The sequence below is a fragment of the Sciurus carolinensis genome, chromosome 12 (genome assembly GCF_902686445.1).
Source record: "Sciurus carolinensis chromosome 12, mSciCar1.2, whole genome shotgun sequence".
NCBI lineage: Eukaryota > Metazoa > Chordata > Mammalia > Rodentia > Sciuridae > Sciurus > Sciurus carolinensis.
The window spans coordinates 62,165,252-62,191,316 of record NC_062224.1 but is presented as its reverse complement, the minus strand read 5'-3'; the positions used below and the strand labels follow the sequence as shown (position 1 = coordinate 62,191,316).

The window sequence follows — 26,065 nt, the reverse complement described above, 5'->3', positions numbered from 1 at the left end:
ATGGACAGAGCTTCTTCCACCTACCATTCTCTCTCTTGGGATATACCCCTGAGAATCCACCCAGAACCCATACTGGCAGTATTCCACAGAGTTTGAGATGCCTGAGACCAGTTTTTCTGTCTCCAGTTGGTTGGGTCATCTTAGAACAGGAGCCAGATGTAGAACTAAGCAAACCTTCCATTGATTCCACCCCCTGGTTTTGGCGCAGCCCCAGCTGACATGGAATGGAGCAGAGATGAGCTGGTCCTGTCTAAATAACAGATTCATGCACAAAATAATATTTAGTTGCTACATTTTGATAGGTGGTGTTTTTTCACAGCATTAGATAATGAAACACAAGACCTGAAGCTAGGGGTGACTAACCCCATCCCAGTTTGCTTGGAACTAAAAGGTTTTCAGACACAAGATTCTGAGTGAGGGACTGGGGATGTGACTCAGTGGTGGAGTGCCTCCCTAGCATGAATAATGCCCCTCTGTATCCCATCTTCAGCACCAAGAAAAAACAACCACCACACAACTTTCAGTGCTAAAACTGACAGCTGGGTACAGGTGCACGGCCTATGATCCTAGCAACTTGGGAGGCTGAGGCAGGAGGATTGCAAGTTTGAAGCCAGCCTTAGCAATTTAGCAAGGCCCTAAGCAACTTACCTAGACCCTGTCTCAAAATAAAAATAAAACTGACTGGGGATGCTGGGATATAACTCAGTGGTAAAGCACTTGCCTAGTATATGTGAGGCCCTGGCCTCAATTCCAAGCACTGCACCAGAAACACCTGGAAACTTATTAAAAGCACAGATGGCTGAGCCCCACCCTCAGTTTCTAAGTTAGTAGGTCAAGGGTGGAGTCCAATATTTTGCATTTCTAACTATACTTCTGCTGTTGATGCTAGTTGGAGCCCAAATTTCCAGAAGGACAGGTCGAAATGACAAGCTGGAGCTGGTACCTGCAAATCCCAGTTTATTGCATGTCCCTGTATCTTCTACTGTGTCTGGCCTAGCAGTGTGGCAGGAAATTGAGGGGTCAGGGTCTTCTTGCTGTCAAGTGGAAGAAACCCTGTGCCTTCCTGGCAGAGTGGCACTATGGCAACGAGGCTCAGCCCAGAAGTTTCCCAGAAGGAACCTGAGCTCCAGGGAGAAATGAAGTGAACAAACAAACCCAGAGGGCAGAGCTCAGCCTCTAGCGGGGGAGCCCTACCCTCAGAAAACAGCCCTGAGCACCCGGAGGACCCAGCCTTCTGGGAAAGGAAATCAGTCACCTCCCAGGTCTTCCATTTTGTTTGTTTGGGGTGCTGAGGATGAGACCCAGGGCCTCCTGCCTGCTAAGCCAGGGGTCTACCACTGAGCCCTGTCCCCAGCCCCAACCTCCTCTTCCAGCCAGGGAGGCAGCAGGCCTTGACAGGACTTGTCAACTCCACCTATTGAGAATGAGGTGCCCCCAGAACATTCTTAATTCCCTTGGTTCCCCAAAGCTGTGAGGCATGCTCCCCATCCCTCAGCAGTTCTGCACGTTACCCCTCCTGAGCCCTTGTTATTTGGAATTTCTTGACCTACACTCGCATTGGCCAACATGACCCACAGACCTTGGTGGGAAAAAGGTACTGTGGCTGTCACCTGACTTCCTCACCAAGCACAGTCATACCCAAACTTCAGGACTAAAATTGCTGATTCCTGGAACCCACAGCCAGAGAGTTTTCAGACTTGGAGGGCGGCACAGACAGAGTTTCAACAAAAGCCCAATGTGGTATTGGCTTAATGCTGAGAAAAATCTCCCTAGCACCATCTTGCACAGAAGGCCACCCAGGAAGAGGTGATGAAGTGACAGAAACCCAACTCAAGTGGGCATGGGGGGAAGGGGAAAGGCATTGGTTCTAAACCCTTGACAATGGACAAGGCAGAGCAAAGATGTCACTGGCCTCATGCCCAATGTAAGCAGAGACTGGGAATGCCTTCTCTTATACCTCCTGGCCCATTTCCCCACCCAGCTGGAAACAGTCACCCATAGGCTACAACTGCCAACTGAGAGGCATCTACGCTCCCACATTTAAAAACCCTGGGGGAGGGACGACTTGGGTCAGGGGCTTCTCCCAGGACCGGTGAACTATGATCTGCAGAGTGGGGTCCACATGGGCCCTGGGTTAGTGCCACTCAGGGTCTATGGGAAAGAAAGTGCAGTAGAGAAAGGAAAAGCCCTGAATGAACTATTTTTTTCTTTTTAATTGAAAAATAAAAATTGTACATATTATAGTGTACAAGGGTGCTTTGATGTTTACCTTGTAGAATGGCTAAATCTAGCTAATTAACATATCCACATCTCCAGAGTTTATTCCTGACTTAAGTTTTGTATCCTTTGACTAACATCTCCTCAGTTCCCCTTCACCTTCACTGGATTCTTCATTCCAGTGTGTGGAGGCTGCTCCCAGTCACTGAGTCTCTGGGCTAGAGATCTGATGTGTAGCTGGCCTCCAAGATGGTCCCATGATGGCTCCTGTTATATGTATCCCTTCCACACAGAGCAGAGCTAACCTATGTAACCAACAGGACATTGCAGAAGTGACAGTGTATCTTCCGAGGCCACAAAACATATTCCAGCTTCTTTCTTGCTCTTTCTCAGATCAATTAGCTCTAGGGGATACCAGCTGCCATATTGTGAGGACACCTAAGCAGCCCTGAGAAGGGCTGGGATGAGGATGAGCAAGGCACTTACCTCACGCCCAAAATTTTAGGGAAGCCAAGTAAATCAGTAATCAATCTAGATATTTTAAAAATTAAAAAATGCAAAAAAATGTATCAAAATTTAAAATAAAGACTGACTCAAACAGTATTAGTCTGAGCCACATTGCATCTTGAAGCAATAGGAAAAATTGGTAAAACTGATTCTGAAATCAGATACACAGTTTCCGTTTGGGAGGTCACAGTCCCAGGACTGAAGTGACTCTTGCTCACTACCCTAACATGACTCAACAAGGAGAATAATCATGTGCATTACACCTCCTGGGTCCATCCAGTAAGGCAAATCCATAAGGCTTTAGACCAGGGGCTCAACCCATCAGGACAAGAAGGGCGCTGAGCTGGGGTGTCCACTAAGCCCAGCTTCCTTCAAGCAGAAACTCAGGAGACCAGTTCCAGTCTACAGTTGATCATAATCATAAATAACAGACCCAGTTTCAGAATGCTGATCATGTGTCAGGCCCTCTGCCAAGTACCTGCCATGTATTAACTCCTCACTCCTTAGAACAACTTTTGAGATAGGTTCTGTTGGTATCACCATTTTACAAATGAGGAAACAGAAGTACAGAGCCTTTAGCAACTTGCCCAGCTTTCCTCAGTGAGCAACTGAGGCTGGATTTGGCTTCAGGTCATCTGACTCTAGAAACCATGACCCTGGTTACATTTGGGGATCCAGAATCAGTCAGTCTTAATTTGAATCTCAGCTCTGATAATGATTTTCCACCTACACTGGGTAAACTGCTTGACCTCCCTAAGGCAAGTCCTCCATGGGCCCTGCCCTCTCTGATCCTGGAGGTCTCACTAGGTAGGGATAAAGACAAAGGAACAAAGGCAGATTGCTGCATGGGATACTGACTTGACAGGGTGGAGGAACCATCTCTACCCCTTCCTTCCTCAACACCCTGCCCAAATTGATGCTTAGAGAGCAGCTTTGTGGGCACAGGCTGAGGCACTGACCCCTGTGCCACTGGAGGGCAGGCCATGGTGAGTGGGGGAAGCTGTTCCAGGTGGCTCCTGCTACTGCCCCATCTGGTGTCTTCAGCCTCTTCAACCACTGCCACCCAACACACCTTTTCTCAAGAGTCTCTCAAGGCTTAGACTTGTCACTCTTCTTTCCTTGGTCCTCTGCCTCCTTTCCTGGGAAGGGAATGGTGTTCACTTCATTATTTATTCCCCATCACTGTGGCAGGAACTATATGAGATACAGATGAAAAAGGCATTCCTGGCCTCCATGCCAAGAGGAGGGGCAGATAAGGATTGTTGTTCCAAAGTCAGAGTGATGGTGTGAGGTAGAGTGAGGACAGGGGCAGCAGAGGAGGTCCTGAAGCCTTTATGGAGGGAAGACAGAGTCTTGAAGGTCAAGAGGAGAGAGCCAGGGAAGCAGAGGCATTCCCCCGAGGAAGGCCAGAGGGAAACTACGGGGATTTATCCTAGAGGCCAGTGCGGAGCAGCAGGAGAGGAGGCAGGAAGAGCAGTAGGAGAGGAGGCAGGAAGGAGGGGGTGGAGCTGGATGTTGGTGAGCTTTGGAATTAGCTCTGTTTGCTTTTGTCTAGAATTCTCCAGGGACCCAGAAGCTTTTAAACCGAGAAGGGACATGATTAGACCTGCCTACTGGGAAGCTCTCTGGCTGTGCTGCAGCATGGATGGGGGCCTGGGCAGCACCACAGCAGACGCAGTGACCAAGAACCAGTGACGCCCTGGGGAGGGGAGAGGCTGGTTTGAAAGTCACTCAGGGCTGGCTTCAGACATCAGCACCAAGATGTGGGTGCTGATGAGGGAGACTCTAGAGAGGGCAGTGGTCACCAACATGGGGATTCAGAAGGTGGCTTGGGGGAGTAGTTCTGGACACTAAATTGAGGTGCCATGGGACTCCACAGTGGAATCCAAGAGGAACCTGGACAGCTCAGTGTAACTGGGTCATCTGCAAAACTGTGAGCAAGAGTGGCAGTCTCCCCCCAACACACATTATTTCTAAGGACCTCACTTAACCCCCCTCCACCAGTGTCAGCAGATTTCCTCTTCTTCCATGTGACCAAGACTCCCAAACCTACTCAGTGTAAAGAGTGGGTGCAGTCAGCATGGTCTCAGGCTTAGAACCCCAAATCAGGTGGGGTAAGCCTCAGTATGAATCGTGACCCTGCAGTCCTGTCCAGCTTTGGACATTCTGTCATCTGCCATCTCAGTCTCCAAAATTTACCCTACATCAGCTCCCTTGTCTTCACACCACCCTGTTCAAGCTACCATGGCGCCTCAACCACCAGCCCAGCCTCCTAACAGGCTCTCTGCTCTACTCTTGCTCCCCCACTACCAGTATGGCAATCAGAGAAATGTTTTCAAGATATAAACCAGTTCACATTCCTTCTCTGTGAGTACTCGCTGCACCTGCAGTGGAATGGCCACCCCTTTCCGGTGACAAAGTACCCCTGCCTTCCCTGATCTTATCCCTGCGCTCTCCCTGATGCCCACCTCTGCCAGCTGCCTTTCTTCACACACCCAATTGCTTTCCCATCATAGGACCTTCACACCAATTGTTCCCTTACTGGAAAGGCTCTGACCCTGATCTGCTGACCTATCATTCAAGCCTGACAGAATAGCCCCTCCTCAGAAAACCTGTCCTGACCACCCAAGCTAAGGGAGGGGCCTATCTCAGTATCGGTTCACCTTTTACTCTCACCACTCACCATCTGACATTGTCCCCTTGTTGACTTGGCTGTCTCTGCACAACTGGCTATCAGTTATCTAACAGCAGGGCCCGCGTTGGGCTCCACCATGCCCTGGCACTACCAGTGTCTGGCACTGGGACAGCAGGTCTCAAGGGGTATTTGTTCAACAAATTGCTATTGAATGCAGCAGAGAACTTGGTCCACACTGCTTCAAAGCCCTGCATACAGGCAGCCTAGTGACACGCCTGTCCCTGAGGCAACACTTAGTAGCTGAGGAACAAGTTGGTTTCTATTGTTACACAGGCTGACTAGAATGCTGCAGCTCTGTGCACACCCAGCTGACCTCCTCCCACGCAGCCCGACGCCAGGCCAGGCTGCACTGTCACTGCTACTGCTGTGCTAGGCCTGGCCTTTTGCCAGTGCCTTTCTCCTTACCCAGCGCCAAAGTCCACCCCACTTCCTGCTCTGGGGGAAATGATTCTCTATAGGAGAACCACCCCATTCCTTACTCCTGTTTGAAGTTGGGCCTAGGAGCTGGTAGGAGTGGAGGAGGGGAGAGACCATGCAGAGTGCACAGGCCAGTGAGCACTGACCTCTTTGTCCATAGTCCTTTGGGAACAGGTTGAAAACTGAGTAAAGGCTCACATGTGCACCCTGCATGCAGGTTTCCAAGCGGGTCATGTACCACACAGCCCATCCATGGGGTCCAAAGGTCAAATAAGGGTACCTTCCTTCCCCCACTCTTTAAACTGCTCAGACTTTTTATTGCTCCCTGGTGTTTTGCACATAAAGACCTTAATCCTGTAAGGCTTTGCAGGATGAGCTCTTATTTCCTGAGCACAAAAAAAGAAGCCCACAAACCAGAGCCAGGAGACATAGTGGAAGGAGAAGAGGGCTGTGGCCAGAATCCCAGGACACTGGTCTTTATGGAGACAGACGGAGGAGTCAGAGCCAGGAAGAGGTGGCCGAGTGCCTAGAGAGGCAGCAGGAAACCAAGGTGGCAATGGAAGTCAGAGGAACAAAGACTTTCAAGGAGGAAGGAACAGCACCCAGGGAGACTCAGGATGCAAAGGTGTTCTTCCATAGAGAATGTCGGTGGCATTCGGTGGGGCAGAAGCCAGCTTGCAGTGTTGAAAGTACGGACAAGAAGTTCAAGACTCCTTCCTGAGTAGCCTGCGGTATGTGATACAAAGGAAAAGGGGCAAAAGCTGGTGGGCAACAGGCTCCAGAAACATTTAGATTTTTTTCCCTCTAAGATGAAATTGGAACATGCTTATATGATGAAGGCAGAAGGCAGCCATACCAGGAGCAGGATCTAGACCAGGGCATGGAGGACTCTAGGTGGGGCATGGGATGTAGGGAAGTAAAGCTGTCCAAAAAGGACATAGGGCAGGGTGGCGGGAAGGCCTTCTCCCCTGTAGGTAGAGCCCAGCTCACTTGCTGGGGGTGCTGAAGAGCAGTCAACTATGAAGGAGGTTACTAGGGAGCCAGAGAATAGAAGGCTGGTGAAGGAGACTGCAGAGCCCAACACAGCCCAGACCAACACCCCTGAACACCCACTCCTCTAGAGCAGCACTTGCTAACCTAAGTGTCCAAAGTGACTGCAGGGGTTTTGTCCTCCACAAATCCTTTCTCGGAGGTAGCAGCTGTTCCAACCTTCCTTTGGGGTGGCTCTAAGGGTAACAACAAAATACATGGATGGTGGGCATGTGTTACAGACAGGAAAACTGTCTATAAAAGCCAACGAAGAGCTAGCAGACAGACAAAAAGGGGGTCACAGGCTATTTATAGGAAAAAATTAGCTTAACCCCATTGAGGCACCCATTAAACCCCCACAAAATGACTGGGAAAAAGAATTTAAAAGATACATAACTTCAGACTTCCTGGGCATGAGGCTTTGAGCCTGAGAAGTTTCTGTAAGTCAGTAACCACTAGAACAGCTACAGAGGCTCCGCCTGATGGGTCTGACCTGAGCCCAATGGTGAGCATTCCTGGTGTGGCTGCCAAATTTTGGGGACTGATTGTTGTGATAGTTGGCTTTAGTAACTCACTTTTCCTTCAAATTTAACCTTGTCTCTGGAATTTGGGACTGTTTCTGGCCAAGGTGGAGAATTTTCTTAGTAGGAGTAACAGAAGGAATGATGCCTGTGCCCAGCATGTGAGAATGGCCTAGGGAAAGAAGCTGTCACAAGACGTCTCAGAAATGCATCTAGTCACAGCAAAGAAACCCAATTCCAGCTCAGAGAAGTATTATCAACCTCACAGTTGGTGGCAGTATGCACCCTACACATTGGGGGTCAAGAAAGGGGGCTGTCCTAGAAATAGATGGAACCTGCGAACAGAAGGCAGCAGCCTGTTCAGACACTAGAAACTGGTAGGTGACGCCTGAAAGTATTATAGGGACTCTGGAACAACCTTTTGGGACCAGAAGAAACAAAAATTCCCACTTTCATTTCACATAATCTTCCAGGATTGGCTGTCAGCATGTACGCTCAATGCTTCCTTGTAAAATATAAAGATTTTCCCAAGACTCCATGCAGAGGTACACAATCCCTTAGGCCAAAACAGTATTCATAGGATATTAACAGATGGAATATGGAGACAGTGTTTACCACAGGATTTTTATTCTTTTTAAGGGATTTAATTATACTAAAGAGCTAAATAATTCTCCTGCAGAAAGGATTCTGTACTCCTCTCCCAGCCAACTTACCATGAAAGGTCTGTGGGGACAGGTATCTGCCTCCAGAGATAACTAAGGCTTCCAGCTATTGCTGGCTGTCTTATTTAGCGCAGGATGAATGTGGAGGAGGTTCCTGGCAATCGCTGTTAGGAACAATACAGAACTATATTCCCTATATTCCAAACAACTCCTTGGTCTCCTCACAGGTTGCCGAGAAAAGGAAAAGAAAGGTGGAGCGGGCAGATGGAACTCCAGAAGTTAGGCAAATGGGGTCTTTGAGACCACCAAGGAGACACTTTTCTGAATGCACACTTCAAGGTATAATGACCAACTGAATGTGACAACACTCTGTCCTCACCAGACCCTGATTGTGAAGCAAATACTCAGTATAATCCTGAAGCCAAGTAGGTGAATGTACAGAACATAATCCACATTATTCTACCTCTAGTCTCACCACATTTATTGTTTAAAAAGTCCAGGAATCCTGCTCTTGCTGCTAGGTATAAAAACAGCAGGCTTAAGAAACAGAAACGGGGCTGGGGAGATAGCTCAGTCGGTAGAGTGCTTGCCTTGTAAGCATAAGGCCCTGGGTTCGATCCCCAGCACCCCCCCCCCAAAAAAAAAGGAAAAAAGAAACAAACAGGGCTGGGGATGCAGCTCAGGGATAGAGCATTTGCCTAGCATGGTTCCATCCCCAGCACTGCAAGGAGAAAATATCTGCAAGTCATTTATCTGTCCAGGGACTAACATTCAACATATACAAAGAACTTCTACAACTCCCAAAAAACAAAAAGACAAACAGTCCAATTCAAAGGACTTGAACAAACACTTCTCCAAAGATATAAACAGCCAAAAGGCATATGAAAAGACATTCAACATCATTAATCATTAAGGAAATAGAAACCCAAACCATAATACCACATCACAACCATTAGGATGGGACACATGCACAGGGACACGCAAACAAATAGAAGTGGAGGGGATGTAAAGAGGTTTGAACACTTGTGTACTCTTGAGGGAATGTAAAACTACAAACACTGTGGAAAACAGTATGGGGACACCTCAAAAATTAAAAATAGTACTATCATATGATTCAGTAATCCCACTTCTAGTTATATCCAAAAGAACTTGGTTAGGGGCATAGCTCAGTAGAGTGCTTGCTTAGCTAGTGCCAGGCCTCTGGATTCAATTCCCAGCACAGTAGAAACAAACAGACAAACAAAAAACTACAGGGCATACCTGTAATCTCAGTAACTCTGGAGGCTCAGGCAAGAAGGATCTCAAGTACAAAGCCAGTCTCAACAACTTAGCAAGGCACTGAGCAACTTAGCGAAGGTCTGTCTCAAAATAAAAAAAAATTAAAAAGGGCTGGGGATGTGGTTCAGTGGTTAAGTAACCCTGGGCTCAATATCTGGTATCAAAAAACAAAAAAATTTTTTAAGTGAAAGTCACTTGTCACCAGATTGGTACAATTGGTTTCACTATCATCAGCACTAAATACTGCCATGTCTCAAAGCCAGTGTCAAAAGGTAAAACCCTTCCAGGATGGAATAACTTATTCTAAAATACCTAGGAGTAGAACTTCAATAAGCAAAACAATTATCAACAAGCCTCAAGACAAGGTATTTTTAAAAATATTTCATCTAGATTAACTTCTGCTTAAGTCATAGAAAAGTACAAGAGAATGTTGCTTCTCCATTAATGAAGAAAAAAATGAATAATCTTCAAAATTGTAACATTTCTTTGGCCCATCTGTGAGCTGTAGCAAAGTAACCAAACTGAATTCCTAAGGGTGATAAGCCCATCCAACAGGGAAGGGAGGAGGCACCAAGCATTCCTCCTTAAGTTGAGCATGGATGAGCAGGGAGGTGTTACTGGAGATATAGAAGAAATGAAATGAAATTTTATTAAATTCTTAAAGGTCAAGTTTGTGTTAGTGTGTCAACTTTGAACAGTTGAGAGGCCCCATTCTTGCAAATTCTTTTCTAGGATGAACCTCCAGTGGGGAACAGGACAGGAAGCTGAAGAGATTGATGCTTGGCAGCACAGGGCTGCAAGAGTGATCAGCTATCCCTGGGGACAGGTATAAAATACCACCTACTTCTCTGGAATGCATCTCTCCAATAAAGCAGAAACTTAAGTTGCTGGAGAAGATAAGCAAAACTTCTCATCTCCAAAGACCAGGCAAAAATCTCTTAAGCCACTAGGGAGAAAATGGAAGTATAGTGTTGTAATGTTCTCAAACTGTATATCAAATGGCAAAATATATTTGAAAGTAGTCTGTACTGTTAGGGCAATAAAAAAGGGGGGAAATATCCCAAAGAACAGATGGGTCAGAGAAAATAGGAAGTTGTATACTGAATCCAACCATACTGAAAATTCCATAAATGCAAACTATCTAAACAGACCAATTAAGAGAAAATGATTCTAAGAGTGAATTTTTTAAAAAGGTGCAAGTATATGCTGTTGGCAAGAAATCCACTTTAAATGTAAAAACATAAATGAGCACCAGGCATAAATGATTAAGTGCCTGTAATCCTGACATCATGGGAGGCTGAGACAGGAGGACTGCAGGAAGATCACAGGTTTGAGATCAGCCTCAGCAACTTAATGAGGCCCTAAGCAAATTGGCAAGAGCCTGTCTCAAAATAAAAAAAAAAAATTTTTTTTAATTAAAGGGCTAGAGATGTAGCTCAGTGGAAAAGTGTCCCTGGGTTCAATCTCCAGTATCAAAAATAAGAAAGATATAGAGATAGAGATAGGTAGAGAGAGAGAGAAGAGAGAGAAAAGAAAGGCATAAATGAGCTAAAAGTAAAAAGAATATGATATACCATGTAAACTTTAATCAAAAGAAAGTTGGGGGCTAGGGGTATAGCTGAGTGGTAGACAATGCATATGGCTCTAGGCTCAATTCCCAGTTCACCCCTACCACACACACAAAAAAAAGCTGAAGTGGTGATATTAACAAGTGAAGTGGGGCATGATAGCACATGCCTGTAACCTCAGTGACTAGGGAAGCTGAGGCAGGAGGATTGCAAGTTCAAAGCCAGCCTCAGCAAAAGGCACTAAGCAACTCAGTGAGACCCTGTCCCTAAATAAAATATAAAATAGGGCTGGGGATGTGGCTCAGGGGTCAAGTGCCCCCGAGTTCAATACCTGGCACCAAAAAAAGGAAAGAAAGAAAAAGAAAAAAGAAATAGGTCAGGCATGGTGATGCATGCCTACAGATTAATCCCAGCAACTCTAGTATACTTCCTTATTTTTTTTTAACAAAGGTTTATTTATGAAAATAGAGGCACATTCAAGGAAGAATGTGGGCTATCTCAAAAGTGAGAAGCTTTTTGGTGTAAAACAAGGAATAACCAAGGAATACACATTCAAGGAACAATACAGGCCATTTCCAGAAAGGGACAGCCAAAGACAGTAAACTTCTAAGACCAAAACCAGACAAAGATATTATGGGAAAACAAAACTACATACTTATATCCCTTATGAATGTACACATAAAAATCCTTAACAAGACACTGACAAGCAAAATCTAGCAATACATAAAAAGGATCATTATCAGGGATTTATCTGAGAAATGTGAAAATGATTCAAAATCTGAAAACCAATCTGTCATTCACAATATTGCCAAGCCAGAGCAGGGTGTGGTGCATTCTCCTGTCTTCCCAGCTACAGAGGAGGATGAGGCAGGACCACTGGAGCCCAGAAATAAAATAAAGATGTCTACACACATAAACACTCTCTTTTTTTTCTTTTTTGCAGAGGATCAAATTCAGGGCCTTGCTGGTTCTGTGGGAGCTAGGTTAGTGGTCTACCACCCAGACACACCCCCAGGCCTTCCTCTTACCACTCCTCTTAACACTGCACTGGAGGGCCTATCCAGTGTGATAAGGTACCAAGGAGAAATGAAAAGCATGCAGAGTGCATAAAAATTAAAACTATCTCTGTGTAGGACATGACCTTCTACATAGAAAGTCTTAAAGACTACAAAAAAGCCATTCTAAGTAACAAAAGTTTACCAAGTTGTCAAGTACAGATTCCATATTTTAAAACGTCAATGCAGCAACTGGAAATTAGATTTTTTAAAAGTACTATTTATAATACAAAACCACAAGTGCCTGTGAATAAATCTAAACAAATATGTGTAAGATTTTACAATGCAAACTAGAAAACATGACTGAGAAGAATTATACTTAAACAAATGGAGGTATATACTTTGTTCACACCTTGGAAGATCCAATATTCTTAGTCAAATTTCTGCATTAATCCATTCATTCAATGCAATCCACATACAGTAACTGGGATTACAGGTGTGCACCACAGCACCTGGCAATCTTATCAGCATTTTTTGTGCAGATAACAGGTAGTTTGCTGAGGAACATAACACCCTGTCAACTTAAGTCAGGCAGGGCTACAGGTAAATTCCTTTAAAAAAAAAAAGCATGTAAGGGTTAGCAGAGTGAGCCCAGTTTATAGAATTATTCCCTTAATTTCATATTCCCACCATTCACATCTGTCTGTTCTCTATCATGGACTCCAATGGGACAAGGCAAAAGTTTTTGGCATGATGACATCTAACAATATATCTAAGAAGGGTACATTTACTGTATATAATTTATACATCAATATACCTGACACTCAAAAAGTAAAAATGGGAGCTAAGTGTGGTGGTGCACACCTGTTATCCCACTGACTCAGGAGGCTGAAGCAGGATTATAACTACAAGGCCAGCCTCAGCAACTTAGTGAGACACTGTCTCAAAAAGAACTGGGGATGGATATAGCTCTACTGTAAAGCACTCCTGGGTTTAATTCCCAGTAGCAAAAAAAAAAAAAAAAAAAAAAAATTGGGAGAAATAAAAAAGCAGCATGGTGGTACTACATGTAATCCCAGCAATTTGGAGGTTGGGGTAGGACTGCAAGTTTCAGGCCAGCCTGGGCAACTTAGCAAAAAAATTAAAAATACATAAAAATTTAAAAAAATCTTCAAACATAAAAGTATCAGACACTTAAAGATGTTCAATCCTATGAACCTACAGTGAGATGAACATGCAAAATGATACAGGTACATAATCACAAAATTCTAGCAGTGAAAAACTGGCAACACCCACATATTATAAGTAGTAAAATCCACTGGTCCAAGGCAATGAGATTGAGGTAAAAAATAAACATCATATATATATATATATATATATTTTGTTGTTGTTGTTTTTTGTTTTTTGTTTTTTTGTTTTTGTACCGAAGATTGAACCCAGGTGCATTTAACCACTGAGTCACATCCCCAGTCCTTTTTTATATTTTATTTTGTGGCAGGGTCTTGTTAAATTACTGAGGGCCTTGCTATACTGCTGAGGCTGGCATCAAACTTGATATCCTCTTGCCTCAGCCTCCTGAGTTGCTTGGGCTTACAGACATGCACTACCATGTCCAGTTCCTTTTTTTTTTTTTGACAAGGATGTCAAGACCATTCAACATGGAAACAGTCCCTCCAACAGTGTTGGGACAAATGGCTAACTACATGTAAAAGTTACATGAAGTTGTATCCTTAGGTGTATCTCAAAAAATCAAGAGTTGACTGTTTTCTTTCACATGTGGAAGCTACAGAAAGTGAGTGGGAGGGAGAAGACAGGGAGAGAAAAAAGGAATAAAAAACTGGGGAGAATGTCATGAAAATATTTGAGGCCAATGGAGGAAGGGGATCAAGAGGGTTGGAGGAGGGAAGGGCATGGGGAAGAGCTGGGGAATGAAATCTCACACACTATGCTATGTTCATGTACAAATTTACCACAATGAGTTCTCTGTGTATGGATGGAACTAATTATAACTAATTAAAGTAACAACAAAAGAGAGCAGAAGAGCAGAGCAAGTGGATCTGGGAAGAAAAAAAGGAAAGGGTATGGGGGAATGAGATTGTTCAAACTGTTATGTGCATGTGTGAATACGACAATGTATTCCATTATTATGTATAATTACAATGCACCAATAAAAAAGGGAAAAAATTGAATACACTTAAAAATAAGGGAGAGACACTTGCACTAAAAAAACAAAAAATAACGTTGGATCCCTATCTCAACCCAAATACAAAAAATGAACTCAAAATGGATCACTTACCTAAATATAAAGGCTAAAATGACAAAACTATTAAAAGCAAACATATCACCTTGGATTTGGCAGTGGATTCTAAGATTTAATAACAAAAGCAGAAGGAACAAAAATAAAGTGGACTTCACATGAATTGAAAACATGTGCAGCAATAGACATTACCAAGAATGTGAAAATAGGTCTATCAAACAGGAGAAAATATTTGCAAATCATATATCTAACAAGAATTTCATGTCCAAAATATAAAAAGAACCAACAACTCTAAAAAAAGACAAACCAACTCAACTTAAAAATGGGCAATGAACTTGAATACATAATTCTCCCAAGAAAATACAGAAATGACCAATACATGGAAAAGTGTTCAGGATCACTAGGTAATAGGGAAATACAAATCAAAACCACAATGAGCCAGGTGAGTGTGTGAGGGTAGAAGAGGAGTATGACTGTAATTCCAGCTACATGAAAAGTTGAGGAAGGAGGATTTCAAGTTGGAGGCCAGTCCAGGCAACTTTTATTTAGTGAGACCTTCTTTCAAAATAAAAATATTTTTTTTAAAAAGAGTTGGGGTAGTGCTTGCCTAGCATGCAGTAGGCTCTGAATTCAATACCCTGTTCACCTGTCAAAACAAAAAACCACACACACACACACACACACACATACATGGATACCACTTCATACCAACTACAATGGCCATTAAAAATAGGAACCTTCAAACAATGCTGGTGGGAATATAAATGGTACAGACACTGTGGAAAAGTTTTGTTTCCTCAAAAAGCTAAATGTATGGTCACCATATCACCCAACAACTCTATTCCTATGAATATACCCAAAGAATTGAAAATGGGTATTCAAATACTTGTTCATGAACACCCACAGCAGCACTATTCACAATAGCCAGAAGGGGCGAAATCTGAATATACATCAACAAATGAATAAATTGTGGTAGAAACATACATTGGATTATGATTCAGGCATAAAAAGTAATTAAGTACCGACAACTTGCTACAACTTGAATGAACCTTGAAAACGTTAAGTGAAAGAAAAAAAAGACACAAAAGATTTTTATATATGAAGTATCCAGAATAGGAAAATCCAGAGACAGAAATCAGACTAGTAATTGCTAAGGGAAGGGAAGGGAAGATTGGGAAATGACTCCCCCCTTCCCCCATTGATTGGTGTGTCCTGCTAGAGCAATGAAGTTTTGAAAACTAGAGAGGTGGTGATTGCACAAGCATTGTGAAAGCACCAAATGGCACTGAATTGTGCACTTTTAAAAACTTGATGGTCACAATGGCCCATCCCTGTTAATCCCAGCGAATCAGGAGGCTAGGGAGGGGGATTGAGAGGTCAAAGTCAGCCTCAGCAACTTAGTGAGATCCTGTCTCAAAATAAAACATAAAAGGGGTTGGGGATGTGGCTCAGTGGTTAAGTGCCCATGGGTTCAATTCCTGGGGCCAAAAAGAAAAAAGAAGAAAAAACTTCACTAGCTAGAGGTGTAGTTCAGTGGTCGAGTGCATACATACCATTCGTGAGGTCCTAGGTTCCATCAAAAAATAAAATATCCTCTGGGTTGGGCAAAATACTTCTTAAAAGATCCAGAAAGCACAAACTATGAAGTCCTAATATATTTAAAATAAAAGTTTCTCAACAATAAAAGACATCATAAAGACAATCTGAAGTGTCGAACCAATTATTTATAATGCATGTGTTTAACTCCCCCCCATAATATTTGTATTCAGAATAAAGTACAAATAAAAAATGCCCAGGTAGAATAATGAATAAAGGATATAAAACATGCAACAAAGGCAGTGACATATGAAAAGATGCTTATCCTTGCTGGTTAAGAAAATGCAAATTAAACCACAGATGCACTTGTTTTATACCCATCAAACTGGAAAAATGCTAAACTCTGACAATTGTTGGCAAAGATGTGGTTCAGAGGGATTCTTTTTTGCTGTTTTCTGTGGCGCTGGAGATTGAATCCAGGGCGTTGTGCGTGCTGGACAAGTGCTCTACCACTGAGCTATGTATGCCCCCAGCCCACACAGGGACTCTTGTATACTGCTATTGGGAGTTTAAATTGGCCCAATCTTCGAAGAGCTATTTTGCATTGATGATCCACATAGATTACAACTTAACACTTCTACTTCTTTTGAAACTATTGCAATTGAGTTTAATTAGGCACATGTAAGAATGTTTATAATGGTAGAAACTTGGGAAAAACTCTAAATGTCTAACAGCAGAATGATTACACTGTGATATATGTATCCATATGACAGCACTGTTTATGCACAGTTACATGAATCTAAGTATTAAAAACAATGTAGATCAGAAAAAAATCACACAACTGTGTAAAATTTTATATAAAACTTATAAACATTCTGTAAAACCACACTGTCTACTTTTTCTGACAACATACATTTGTGATAAAAACCATATAGGGGGACTGGGGTTGTGGCTCAGCGGTAGAGCACTTGCCTGGCATGTGTGAGGTCCTGGGTTCAATATTCAGCACCACATATAAATAAATAAAATTAAAAAGATCCATTAACAACTTAAAAAAAAAAAAGCCTGCTGGGGGAGAAAAAACATATAGGACAATAAGCATCAAAATTATGAAAATGATTAGCTTTGGGAGAAGAAAGGGGACTAGTAATAGGAAAAAGTACATGGGGCTCAAACTCTTCCATTAATGTTTCACTTACATAAGACCAGAAGCAAAATAGGCAAACTGCAAATGTGACCAATGTAGGTGGTACGTAAGTACTCACATTATGCTCTATTCTTTTCTATACATGCTCAAATTATATAATTAAAAATTAGGGAGGGGACATCAGAAAGATTCCCAAAATGATAACTATTTCCTCTTAATTACAGGCTTACAATTTTATTCATTATTCTTATCACCTAAGTGTATCACTTTTTTCTTTCTTTCTTTTTTTTTTTTTGGGCACCAAGTAGTAAACCCAAGGGCACTTAACTGCTGAGCTACATCTCCAGCCCTTTTTATTTTTTTGAGACAGGGTCTCCATAAGTTGCTGAGGCTGGCCTTGAACCTGTGATCCTTCTGCCTCAGCTAAGGACTGAACTCAGTGCCTCACATGTGATAGGCTAGCACTCTACCACTGAGCTACAACCCCAACCCATCAGCTGCTGATTTTTAATGTGAGCTTATATTCCTTTTTAGTTTTCTTTGTTCTTAAATATTATTTTCAGCAGAAGAGATGGAAGGTACTGCCCTTAAGAGGTCTTTCTTTTAGTTAAGACCCTGGATGACAACAGAGACTAAAAGGAGTTCATAAAAGATTATTTTCATACATAGGCCAAAGGAAGCAAGTGGTGCTGAACTGGTGGGCTCCAGGGGTTCAGGAAGTGGTTTATAGCCTCAGATCATTTTCATTTTGTTGCTCCCCATCCTAAGGGACAGTGTTGTTTCTGTATGCATGGTTAGAAGCTGCCTCACTAGGATCACATTTCCTATTTCAAATCTTTCAGGGACTGAAGAGTGCAGGTGTGCATACCCAGTTTTAAAATGAAAACTGGGGCTGGGGAGATAGCTCAGTCGGTAGAGTGCCTGCCTTGTAAGCACAAGGCCCTGGGTTCGATTCCCCAGCACCAAAAAAAAAAAAAAAGAAAAAAAAGAAAACTTACTTCTATTTACATTTCCATTAGCAAGTATTTAGTCACATGGCATTAGCTGCAGTGCCTCTAAATAGGCAATTAGTCCCCTGTTCAACTCTGAGGCAAATGTCAAATAATGAAAAAGTAGACTCTAATGGATAGTTAGCAGACTGCCTTCTTTATCAGGTGAGTTTTAAAAAGTATAACTTACATTGATTTTTTTTTCCCCACTACAAAGACAGTACACAAGCCAGATACAGTGGTGCACACCTATAATCCCAGCAACTTGGGAGGCTAAGGCAGGAGGATCCCAAGTTCAAAGCCAGCCTCAGTAATTTGGCAAGGCTCTAAGCAACTCAGTGAGACCCTGTCTCTAAATAAAATATAAAAAGGGCTGGGGATGTGGCTCAGTGGTTAAGTGCCCTTAGGTTCAATCCCCAGTACCAAAAAATAAATAAAAAAATATATACTATAAAACTGCAGTTGTGGCTCTGGTAGAGCACTTGCCTAGCATGTGTGAGGGAACGGGTTCAATCCTCAGCACACATAAAAATAAATAAATAAAATAAAGGTACTGTATTTATCTACAACCAAAAATTTTTTTTAAAAAATATACTATAAAACTATGGTAGTTTAGGGATGAGGTTGTGGCTCTGTGGCAAAGTGCTTGCCTGGCAAGTGTGAGGCACGGGGGTCGAGCCTCAGCACTACATAAAAATAAATAAATAAAATAAAGCTATCATATCCATCTATAACTAAAAAAATTTTTAAAAATTATGGTAGTTTAAAATGTGATATTAGCATATAAGTGAACAGAAAAATGAGAGAGTTCAGAAATAGGCTCATATACATGAAAATAAGCAAAATCCATAAAGGAATAAAATAAAAACTGAAAACAAAATTTAAAATACCTATAAACACATACACATATACTATAAACTGAACTAAGACTTAACAGTAGGATTAGGGCTAGGGTTGCGGCACAGTGGTAGAGCCTTTGCCTAGTATGTGTGAGGCCCTAGGTTCAATCCTCAGCACCACATAAAAACAAAATAAAGGTATTGTGTCCACCTACAACTAAAAACAAAATATTAAAAACAAAAAAGAAAAGAACAGTAGGATTAAGGATGGGCTTAGAGTTAGATTGTTTGCCTAGCAGGAGCAAGGCTCTGGGTTCAATCCCCAGCACTGAAAAAGTAAAAAACCACCCCCCTCAAAAAACAACAAAATACTAGCAGTAAACTGGGAGGAAATACTAACATAAATAGAATACAAACCACACACACACACATTTTTAGACCAGGATTGAACCCAGGGGTGCTTAACCACTGAGCCACAACCCCAACCCCCTTTTTATTTTATTTAGAGACAGGGTCTCACTGAGTTACTTACAGTCTTGTGAAATTGCTGAGGCTGGCTTTGAACTTGGGATCCTCCTGCCTCAGCCTCCCAAACCACTGGGATTATAGGTGTGTGCCACTGTGCCTGGGCCAAACTATATATTTTTAAAAGCTAATAAACCATATAAAAAATTACCCAATTGGAAAATAGGTAAAGAAATACAACAGGCAACTTTTAGTAGAGGGAATCCAAATCCAAAAGTGATAACTAGTAATCTTGTTACTAGTTATCAGGGGAAAATGGATTAAAGTGAAGCTTCATTTTCATCTATGAAGTTGACCAAAATTTGTCTTGATAACATCAAGTGTTAACAAAGGGAAAACAGGGGCTGGGGAGATAGTTCACTCGGTAGAGTGCTTGCCTTGCAAGCACAAGGCCCTGGGTTCGATCCCTAGCACCCAAAAAAAAAAAAAAAAAAAAAAAAAAACAAAGGGAAAACAAGTACTCTCAAATACTCCTGGTGGGAGTGGTTTTCAGCCATTCTGAAAGACAATTTAATGGTGTCTATTAAAAATGAACAGACCTTATGGTCTGGCATCTACTTCTCTGTATCTGTTCTTGAAAAACTCATGCAGATTTGCAGAGACATATAATTGAAATACCACTTGTAATAACACCAATCCTAGAAGTTACCTAAATGTTCAATAACAGAAAAATAGACAAAGAACGGCTCTACAGTGGCGCACACCTGTAATCCCAGCGGCTTGGGAGGCTGAGACAGGAGGATCACAAGTTCAAAGCCAGCCTCAGCAATGGTCCTAAGTTCAATTGCCGGTTACCCCTGCCACACATACAAAATAAGAATGGATCTACCGAAAAACACACAGATTAACAGAATGCAATAGACTAATACAGGTTGAGCATCATTAATTCAAATAGTCAAAATGCTTTTTGAAAACAGACATGATACCAAAAGTGGAAAATTCCATGTCTGACTCATGTGACGAGCTGTAATAAAAATTACACACTAAAAATATTGAATAAAATTACCTCCAGCCTCCGTATATAAAGGTGTATAAAAACCAAATTGCATGTTCAGGGTTGAGTCCCAACTCCAAGATATCTTAAAAAGTCTATGCAAATATTCTAAAATCCCCCCCACCCAAAAAAAAAAAAAAAAAAAAAAAAACCTGAAACTGGAAATGCTTTTGGTTCAAGCATTAGCTATAAGTACAGGATATTCGACCTGTACTTATTAAGTCAAGTCCTCCAAAAGTTGCCAAACGTAGACCTTAGGAAAAACATTCACATTTCTGTATTGTGCCATGCCAAAAAAAAAAAAAGTATCATCTCCAATTGGAGATACTCAATGATTTGAGGAAAGGATAAAAATGATTATTATATAGATATGCTATTAAAGTTAAAAAAATCAGCACTTGCAATACAATGTGTCCTTGGCTCTTTTCAGAAATAAACTTGTGAATTATCAGTTCATCACACATTGAACTGAGCAATCAAATTTTCATTACAGCTGAAAGAAATGAATTAATTGCTCCAATTATATTTCCACCTCATGTTTGACTGCCTGAATTCAAATGCCAGTGTCAATTATAGAAAAGTCAGCACTTAGTTTCCTGATATGAATTAAGTACCTAATATTACAAACCACAACTTGCAAGTGACATGTTAACTAGTAAAATGGAGGCAGTGTGTCTGCCTTTCATTACAAGAGAAATCAAGTAAGATAATAAGCACCAGAAATAATGAAAATGTAATAAATGCAAAGTAAAGGAGTTGAAGGACAGTAATCCATTCAGGTTTTGGTTTTTTTTTTTTTTTTTTTTTTGGTACCAGGGATTGAACCCAGTGGTGCTTAACCACTGAGCCATATCCCCAGCTCTTTTTTATATTTTATTTAGAGACAGGGTCTCACTGAGTTGCTTTAGGACCTTGCTAAGTTGCTGAGGCTGGCTTTGAACTTGGGATCCTCCTGCCTCAGCCTCCCGAACCGCCGCTAGGATTACAGGTGCGTGCCACCAGGCCTGGCTCCAGTCAGTCTTAAAAAAAAAAATTCAAAAGAAGTTAAATCCTAGGTAAATGTATGGGATAAAAGTACAACACTTGATCCATGCACATTTTGAAAAGTAAGTGAATGAAAATGAAGGTACACTCTACCCCAAGCAGATCCACAAGTACACATATTTTAGGTTGCTAACATAACTGTTGAACCGAGAAAAAGCTTAGAAATGAAGCAATGATGGTTTAGGTTGTAGACTGTTGTGCTCTAAGACCAGTGATTCACTGACAATCACTTATTATTTTGAACTGGTTGCTTCTCCTCTTCCATTGGACAGTCAGTGAAGACTCTACTGCATGATTCACAAAGCATGCTGACATCAACAGGTCTCCTTAATTATACCTAGTTTCAGGTGTTCCTTTAACTACTGTTCTGCAATAATGTGCCCTGAGCAAAGGCTATTCCTCAGAAGACAATTTAAAACAGACTGTCTCCATATGTACATCACAGAACACAGTATGATAGTATAGGGAAACATTTTATAGCCCAGTTACTTTCTCTCTCTCTCTCTTTTATGGTACTAGGGACTGAACTCAGGGGTGCTAACTCACTGAGTCACATCCCCAGTTCTTTTTATTTTTTTATTTTGAGACAGGGTCTACGTTGCTTAGGGCCTCACTAAGTTACTGAGGCTGGCTTTGAATTTGCAATCCTCCTGCCTCACCTTCCTGGGCCTCACTAAGTTACTGAGGCTGGCTTTGAATTTGCAATCCTCCTGCCTCACCTTCCTAAGCATGTGCCACAACATCCTCCTTAGCCCAGTTATTTTCAGTAAGAAAGGTCAGCACGTCCCCCCTTTGCAGTCAAGTCTAGAAAATTTTAAATCTATTTTCACTCAGAAGGGTAACTCACAGCAAAACCTAATCGGCCAGGAAGACTTTTTTTCCCAACTAAACAAACTGAAAAGATCATTAAAAACTTTTTGTTCCTATCCAAATGATGAAATACTGTACTAATGCTTCAGAGTAACTGTATTAATGAAACATCAACAAGTTACAGATAAACATTTTAATTGATTAAATATATTACTTTCAAGATCTTTTTGAAATCGTACTTGTACTGTACTAATCAACAGCCAAAGGCAATAAAAAAGTTTAAAACCAAAAATGTTGACATGAATATGTGACAGAAGAACTGCTATGGTAAAGTAACATACACTGCTCCCAAGAACAATATTTTTAGAAGATACTTCATCTTAATATGTGCAAGGACAAATTTGTAATCAAAGGCTGGAAGAAATATATATTAGTGCCTGCTTTTTAAAAGTTTATTTTACATTTTAAATACAGTATTCTTCTCATTAAAAAAAAAAAAAAAAAAGCCAGGAAGTGCCTAACTCCATGGTTTCTATACCTTATGTACATGAGAGCTGTGGGACAGCCTAACAAATGCTCTGGATGTAACAGTATGAACACTGGGACTCTTCTGAATCAAAACTGAAAAACAAATTAAGCACTGCTTAGGAGAAAATAATCCAATTTTTGAACAAACAAAAGAGAACAGAGTTAGATACATACAAAACTGGGTATTAAAAAACAAAGAAATGCAGTACACAAAAACCCAAACAGCCTGTATGTAGTGAACTGTATATACTGCAGCTAATCAATGGAATCCCTCCTGTAAGAAGTGATTTATGACCTGAAATTTAAAAAATCTAAGCTTTTCAGTAAGAACATATAACAACATTAAGTGTATATTGCCATCTTTGTCATTTTCTATCTAGTCCACCCACCATTATGAAAACAAGAATCTCTACATTTATCACTTATACAAATTTGAAGCAATTAATCCATATTTGTTTTCAGTAAGAAAAACAAGGATGTGCCTCTTCTCATCAATAAAGACATAATACAGATTAAAGTTTAAAAATTTAAGCATGGGCATTTCCAATTCTAATAAGTAATTTCAAATTGGAATCATGTAGGGTTTGTGCCTTGGTAACAAATGAAAAGAAAATGGACTGTATCTGGCAGTGATTTCCATTATTAGTGCAATGGTACTCCCCAAATGTTGAATAATATTTAAATGACTTTATAGATTTTTAATTCAGTAGCCAATTTGAGTTTACAAAATCCCTAACTGTATGCTTTGGTCAGAGAACAGTTCTGAGATGCTCTATAAAGTCAAATCAAGAGAAAAATCAGTTTTGCTTTGAATATCAAACGAAAAGAAAAAGCCTGAGAGTTTGTGGAGACTCACCAAGAAAGATGTTTGAAGTGTTCTATGTATCCTGATAACTGAATTATCTATTGGGTTTGAATATTCTAAATTTACGATTAGTTCAGAAAGTAATTCTCTATAATATAACTCTGGAACTAATCAGCTTTTCCCAAAGCAAAAACAATCTGGGTCATTCAGAATAAGATATAATGGAAGCATTTCTTTTTGAATTAAAATCAGGTTGTGAGTTTTTAAATTTTAAAAACGTGACCTTCAATGCCAGCTGCATCTGATGCAGACTATTAACGTAAGCATTTCAAATTAAAGGGTACTGTTAAGTATGGGCTCCGAGAAAACACATGGAGTAGGCAGCAATGGACTAACCATCAGCCAGGTGGGGTCAATGTTGGGATGTTTTATTTTGAAGACGTTGAATATTTAACATGTAGCTCATGTAACTTCAGCATCCACTAGTGACTCTGCTGGTCAGCACCCAAGGGCTAGATGAGTCTGAGGAACCCCTTTTAACCCCAAAGTATTAATGCTAAAGAGCCTCAAGGAAATCCCTTATTCCCAGCAAGAGTTCACAAACTATCAGACCAAAATCAATAGGGTAAACAATGACTCCAAAGCTCCACAAAAGTCAAAAGAAATTCAATGCCATCTTCTGCCAACCCTAGACTTCAGACACTGTAACATCTTTATCTAGTATAATAGACTCTGTAGTAGACAGATTTTGACCTCCACAAAGAGTAGGAGTTATCAAACTTGAGGAGATAGACTCCTCTCCCTGGATACTGGTGGCTGCCAGCATACACTTCCTCATGACAGTCCCGCCGGTACACAGGCACAATTTCGTCCAGCAGAGGCTTATTGGCATTCTTTTTGGCTTTTTCTTCACAAGTGATGTTTTCTGTGAAAAGAATAGGTAGGGTCAAGTCAAAGAACAGATCCAAGAAAATCAACTTGGCATCAAGCAATTAAATTCTATCCTTTCTTTGAGAAATTGCTTGTTAGGAATGTTCTTGAACCATTCTACAATTTATGTGCATGTGAGCATGTATTATTCATTCATTCACTCAAATGCAAGAGTACCTGCTATGTAAAATGTACTGTTCTGGAACTTGGGAGCCTAGTGTTGGACCTGGAATGGCAATAGCAACCTGCATGCTATCCTTCTGTCTGTCTTACCACTGCTCTATTTCTGGGCCCCATTTTTACCCTTTGATATCCATTCAATTCTAAATTCTTCCCCAGTAGAAGGAATCCTGCTCTTCTAAGTAAGACCAAAGAAAATGTTACTCTGATTTCCTCCTTCCCCATAAGTCCTCCCCACTTTAAGAACAGGAGAAGGGGCTGGGGATATGGCTCAGTTGGTAGAGTGCTTGCCTCACAAGCACAAGGCCCTGGGTTCAATCCCCAGTACCACAAAAAAAAAAAAAAAAAAAAAAGAACAGGAGAAGGTAGTTTATGAGGACTACTACTTTCTGTATGTCTTAAATAGGGTAAAATCTGTAAAAACCATAGTAAAAAGGTAGGCATTCAGAGATGCTCTTCAAATTATTATTTCTGGTAGGCTTACTTATTAACCCAGAGATGATCCAAGTGGCAAAAAATGAGTTTTGATCATAGGTTGCTTCAATGAAGTTTTTTGAACTGTAATGGCATGAGGTTAGGAACCCACAGAAATGAGAAAATTATGCCACCTGAAGTCTCAGTTGATCATTTTAAATATAAATGGCCTCCGGGAAAATAGATAAAGGGAAAATTCCTAATAGAAGATTTTTTAAAAAGTTTTTCAAGGTTACAACATGGTAGAGTGAATTCCAGTGACATGAGTTAACTGAGTGATACTTGTCAATGGCCACCATCAGGAATTTAAAACAAGGGAAGTCTGAGAAACTTTCAGTCTAGAGAAAATAAGGAAATGAAACCCTAAAGTGGCCTCTTGGATTGGATCATGGAACTTTTAAGAACTAAGTAAAGCTAGAAAAATATGGACTTTAAATAATAGTAATATATCATTTTGGAATATAAAATAAATATACCATAGTATAAAGAAAGATATTAACAACAGGGGAAACTGGAGGCAGAATACACAACTGGTAAACAGCTGCTCTTTGCACTATTTTTGCAGATTTTCTATAAGTGTAAAACTATTCTAAAATAAAAAGCTTTATTTAAGAAAACTAGATGGAACTCATATAAAAGTAGGTCCAAATCAAATTTGCTTGACCACAGATATACCTACAATCAAACATATTTCATGAGCAAAGAAGAAATACAGAATTCAAAAAATGTACACTATTGACTTATAAGGAGATTCAGGCAACAGATGAGTCCACTGATTCAAGATCCAATTTTGTTCAAGTTCTGCAAAACTAAAGATTACTGGGATAGATGAACAATGCACCTTTCATCAGTTTAAACAAAGCCTTGGGACCTAGAAACAATAAAGAAAAAAGAGCATTGCCCATAGGATGCTTCTTCATAGAAAACAAATTATCTACCTTTAAGACCTAGAGAAAATTTAAACCAACCAAACACCAAACAAAAACTGGGCTCAGTTTCTATTGAAATCAAGTCAAAAGAACTCCTTATAAAATGTACATTATGAACAAGACACAGTGCAGCCTAAGATATATGTACAAATGCAATTCATGAGCTAAATCTTTCAATGAGGAAGTTAT

At 40.9% G+C, this 26,065-nt stretch overlaps 1 protein-coding gene and 1 non-coding gene across 2 annotated transcripts in view; one reads left to right on the top strand and one right to left on the bottom strand.

Moving 5' to 3' along the window:
- Window positions 1–24,018: 24,018 nt before the first annotated feature.
- The window catches only part of Acbd3 (acyl-CoA binding domain containing 3), a 33,198-nt gene continuing 31,151 nt past the window's right edge, over window positions 24,019–26,065 (bottom strand). Inside the window, exon 8 of the mRNA XM_047521530.1 lies at window positions 24,019–24,288. Coding sequence (XP_047377486.1) covers window positions 24,077–24,288 — 212 coding nt within the window. The 3' untranslated portion in view covers window positions 24,019–24,076. The remainder of the gene's footprint in view (window positions 24,289–26,065) is intronic.
- Trnav-cac (transfer RNA valine (anticodon CAC)) lies at window positions 24,733–24,806 on the top strand. Its single transcript has one exon. It is a non-coding gene; the product is annotated as a tRNA-Val (tRNA).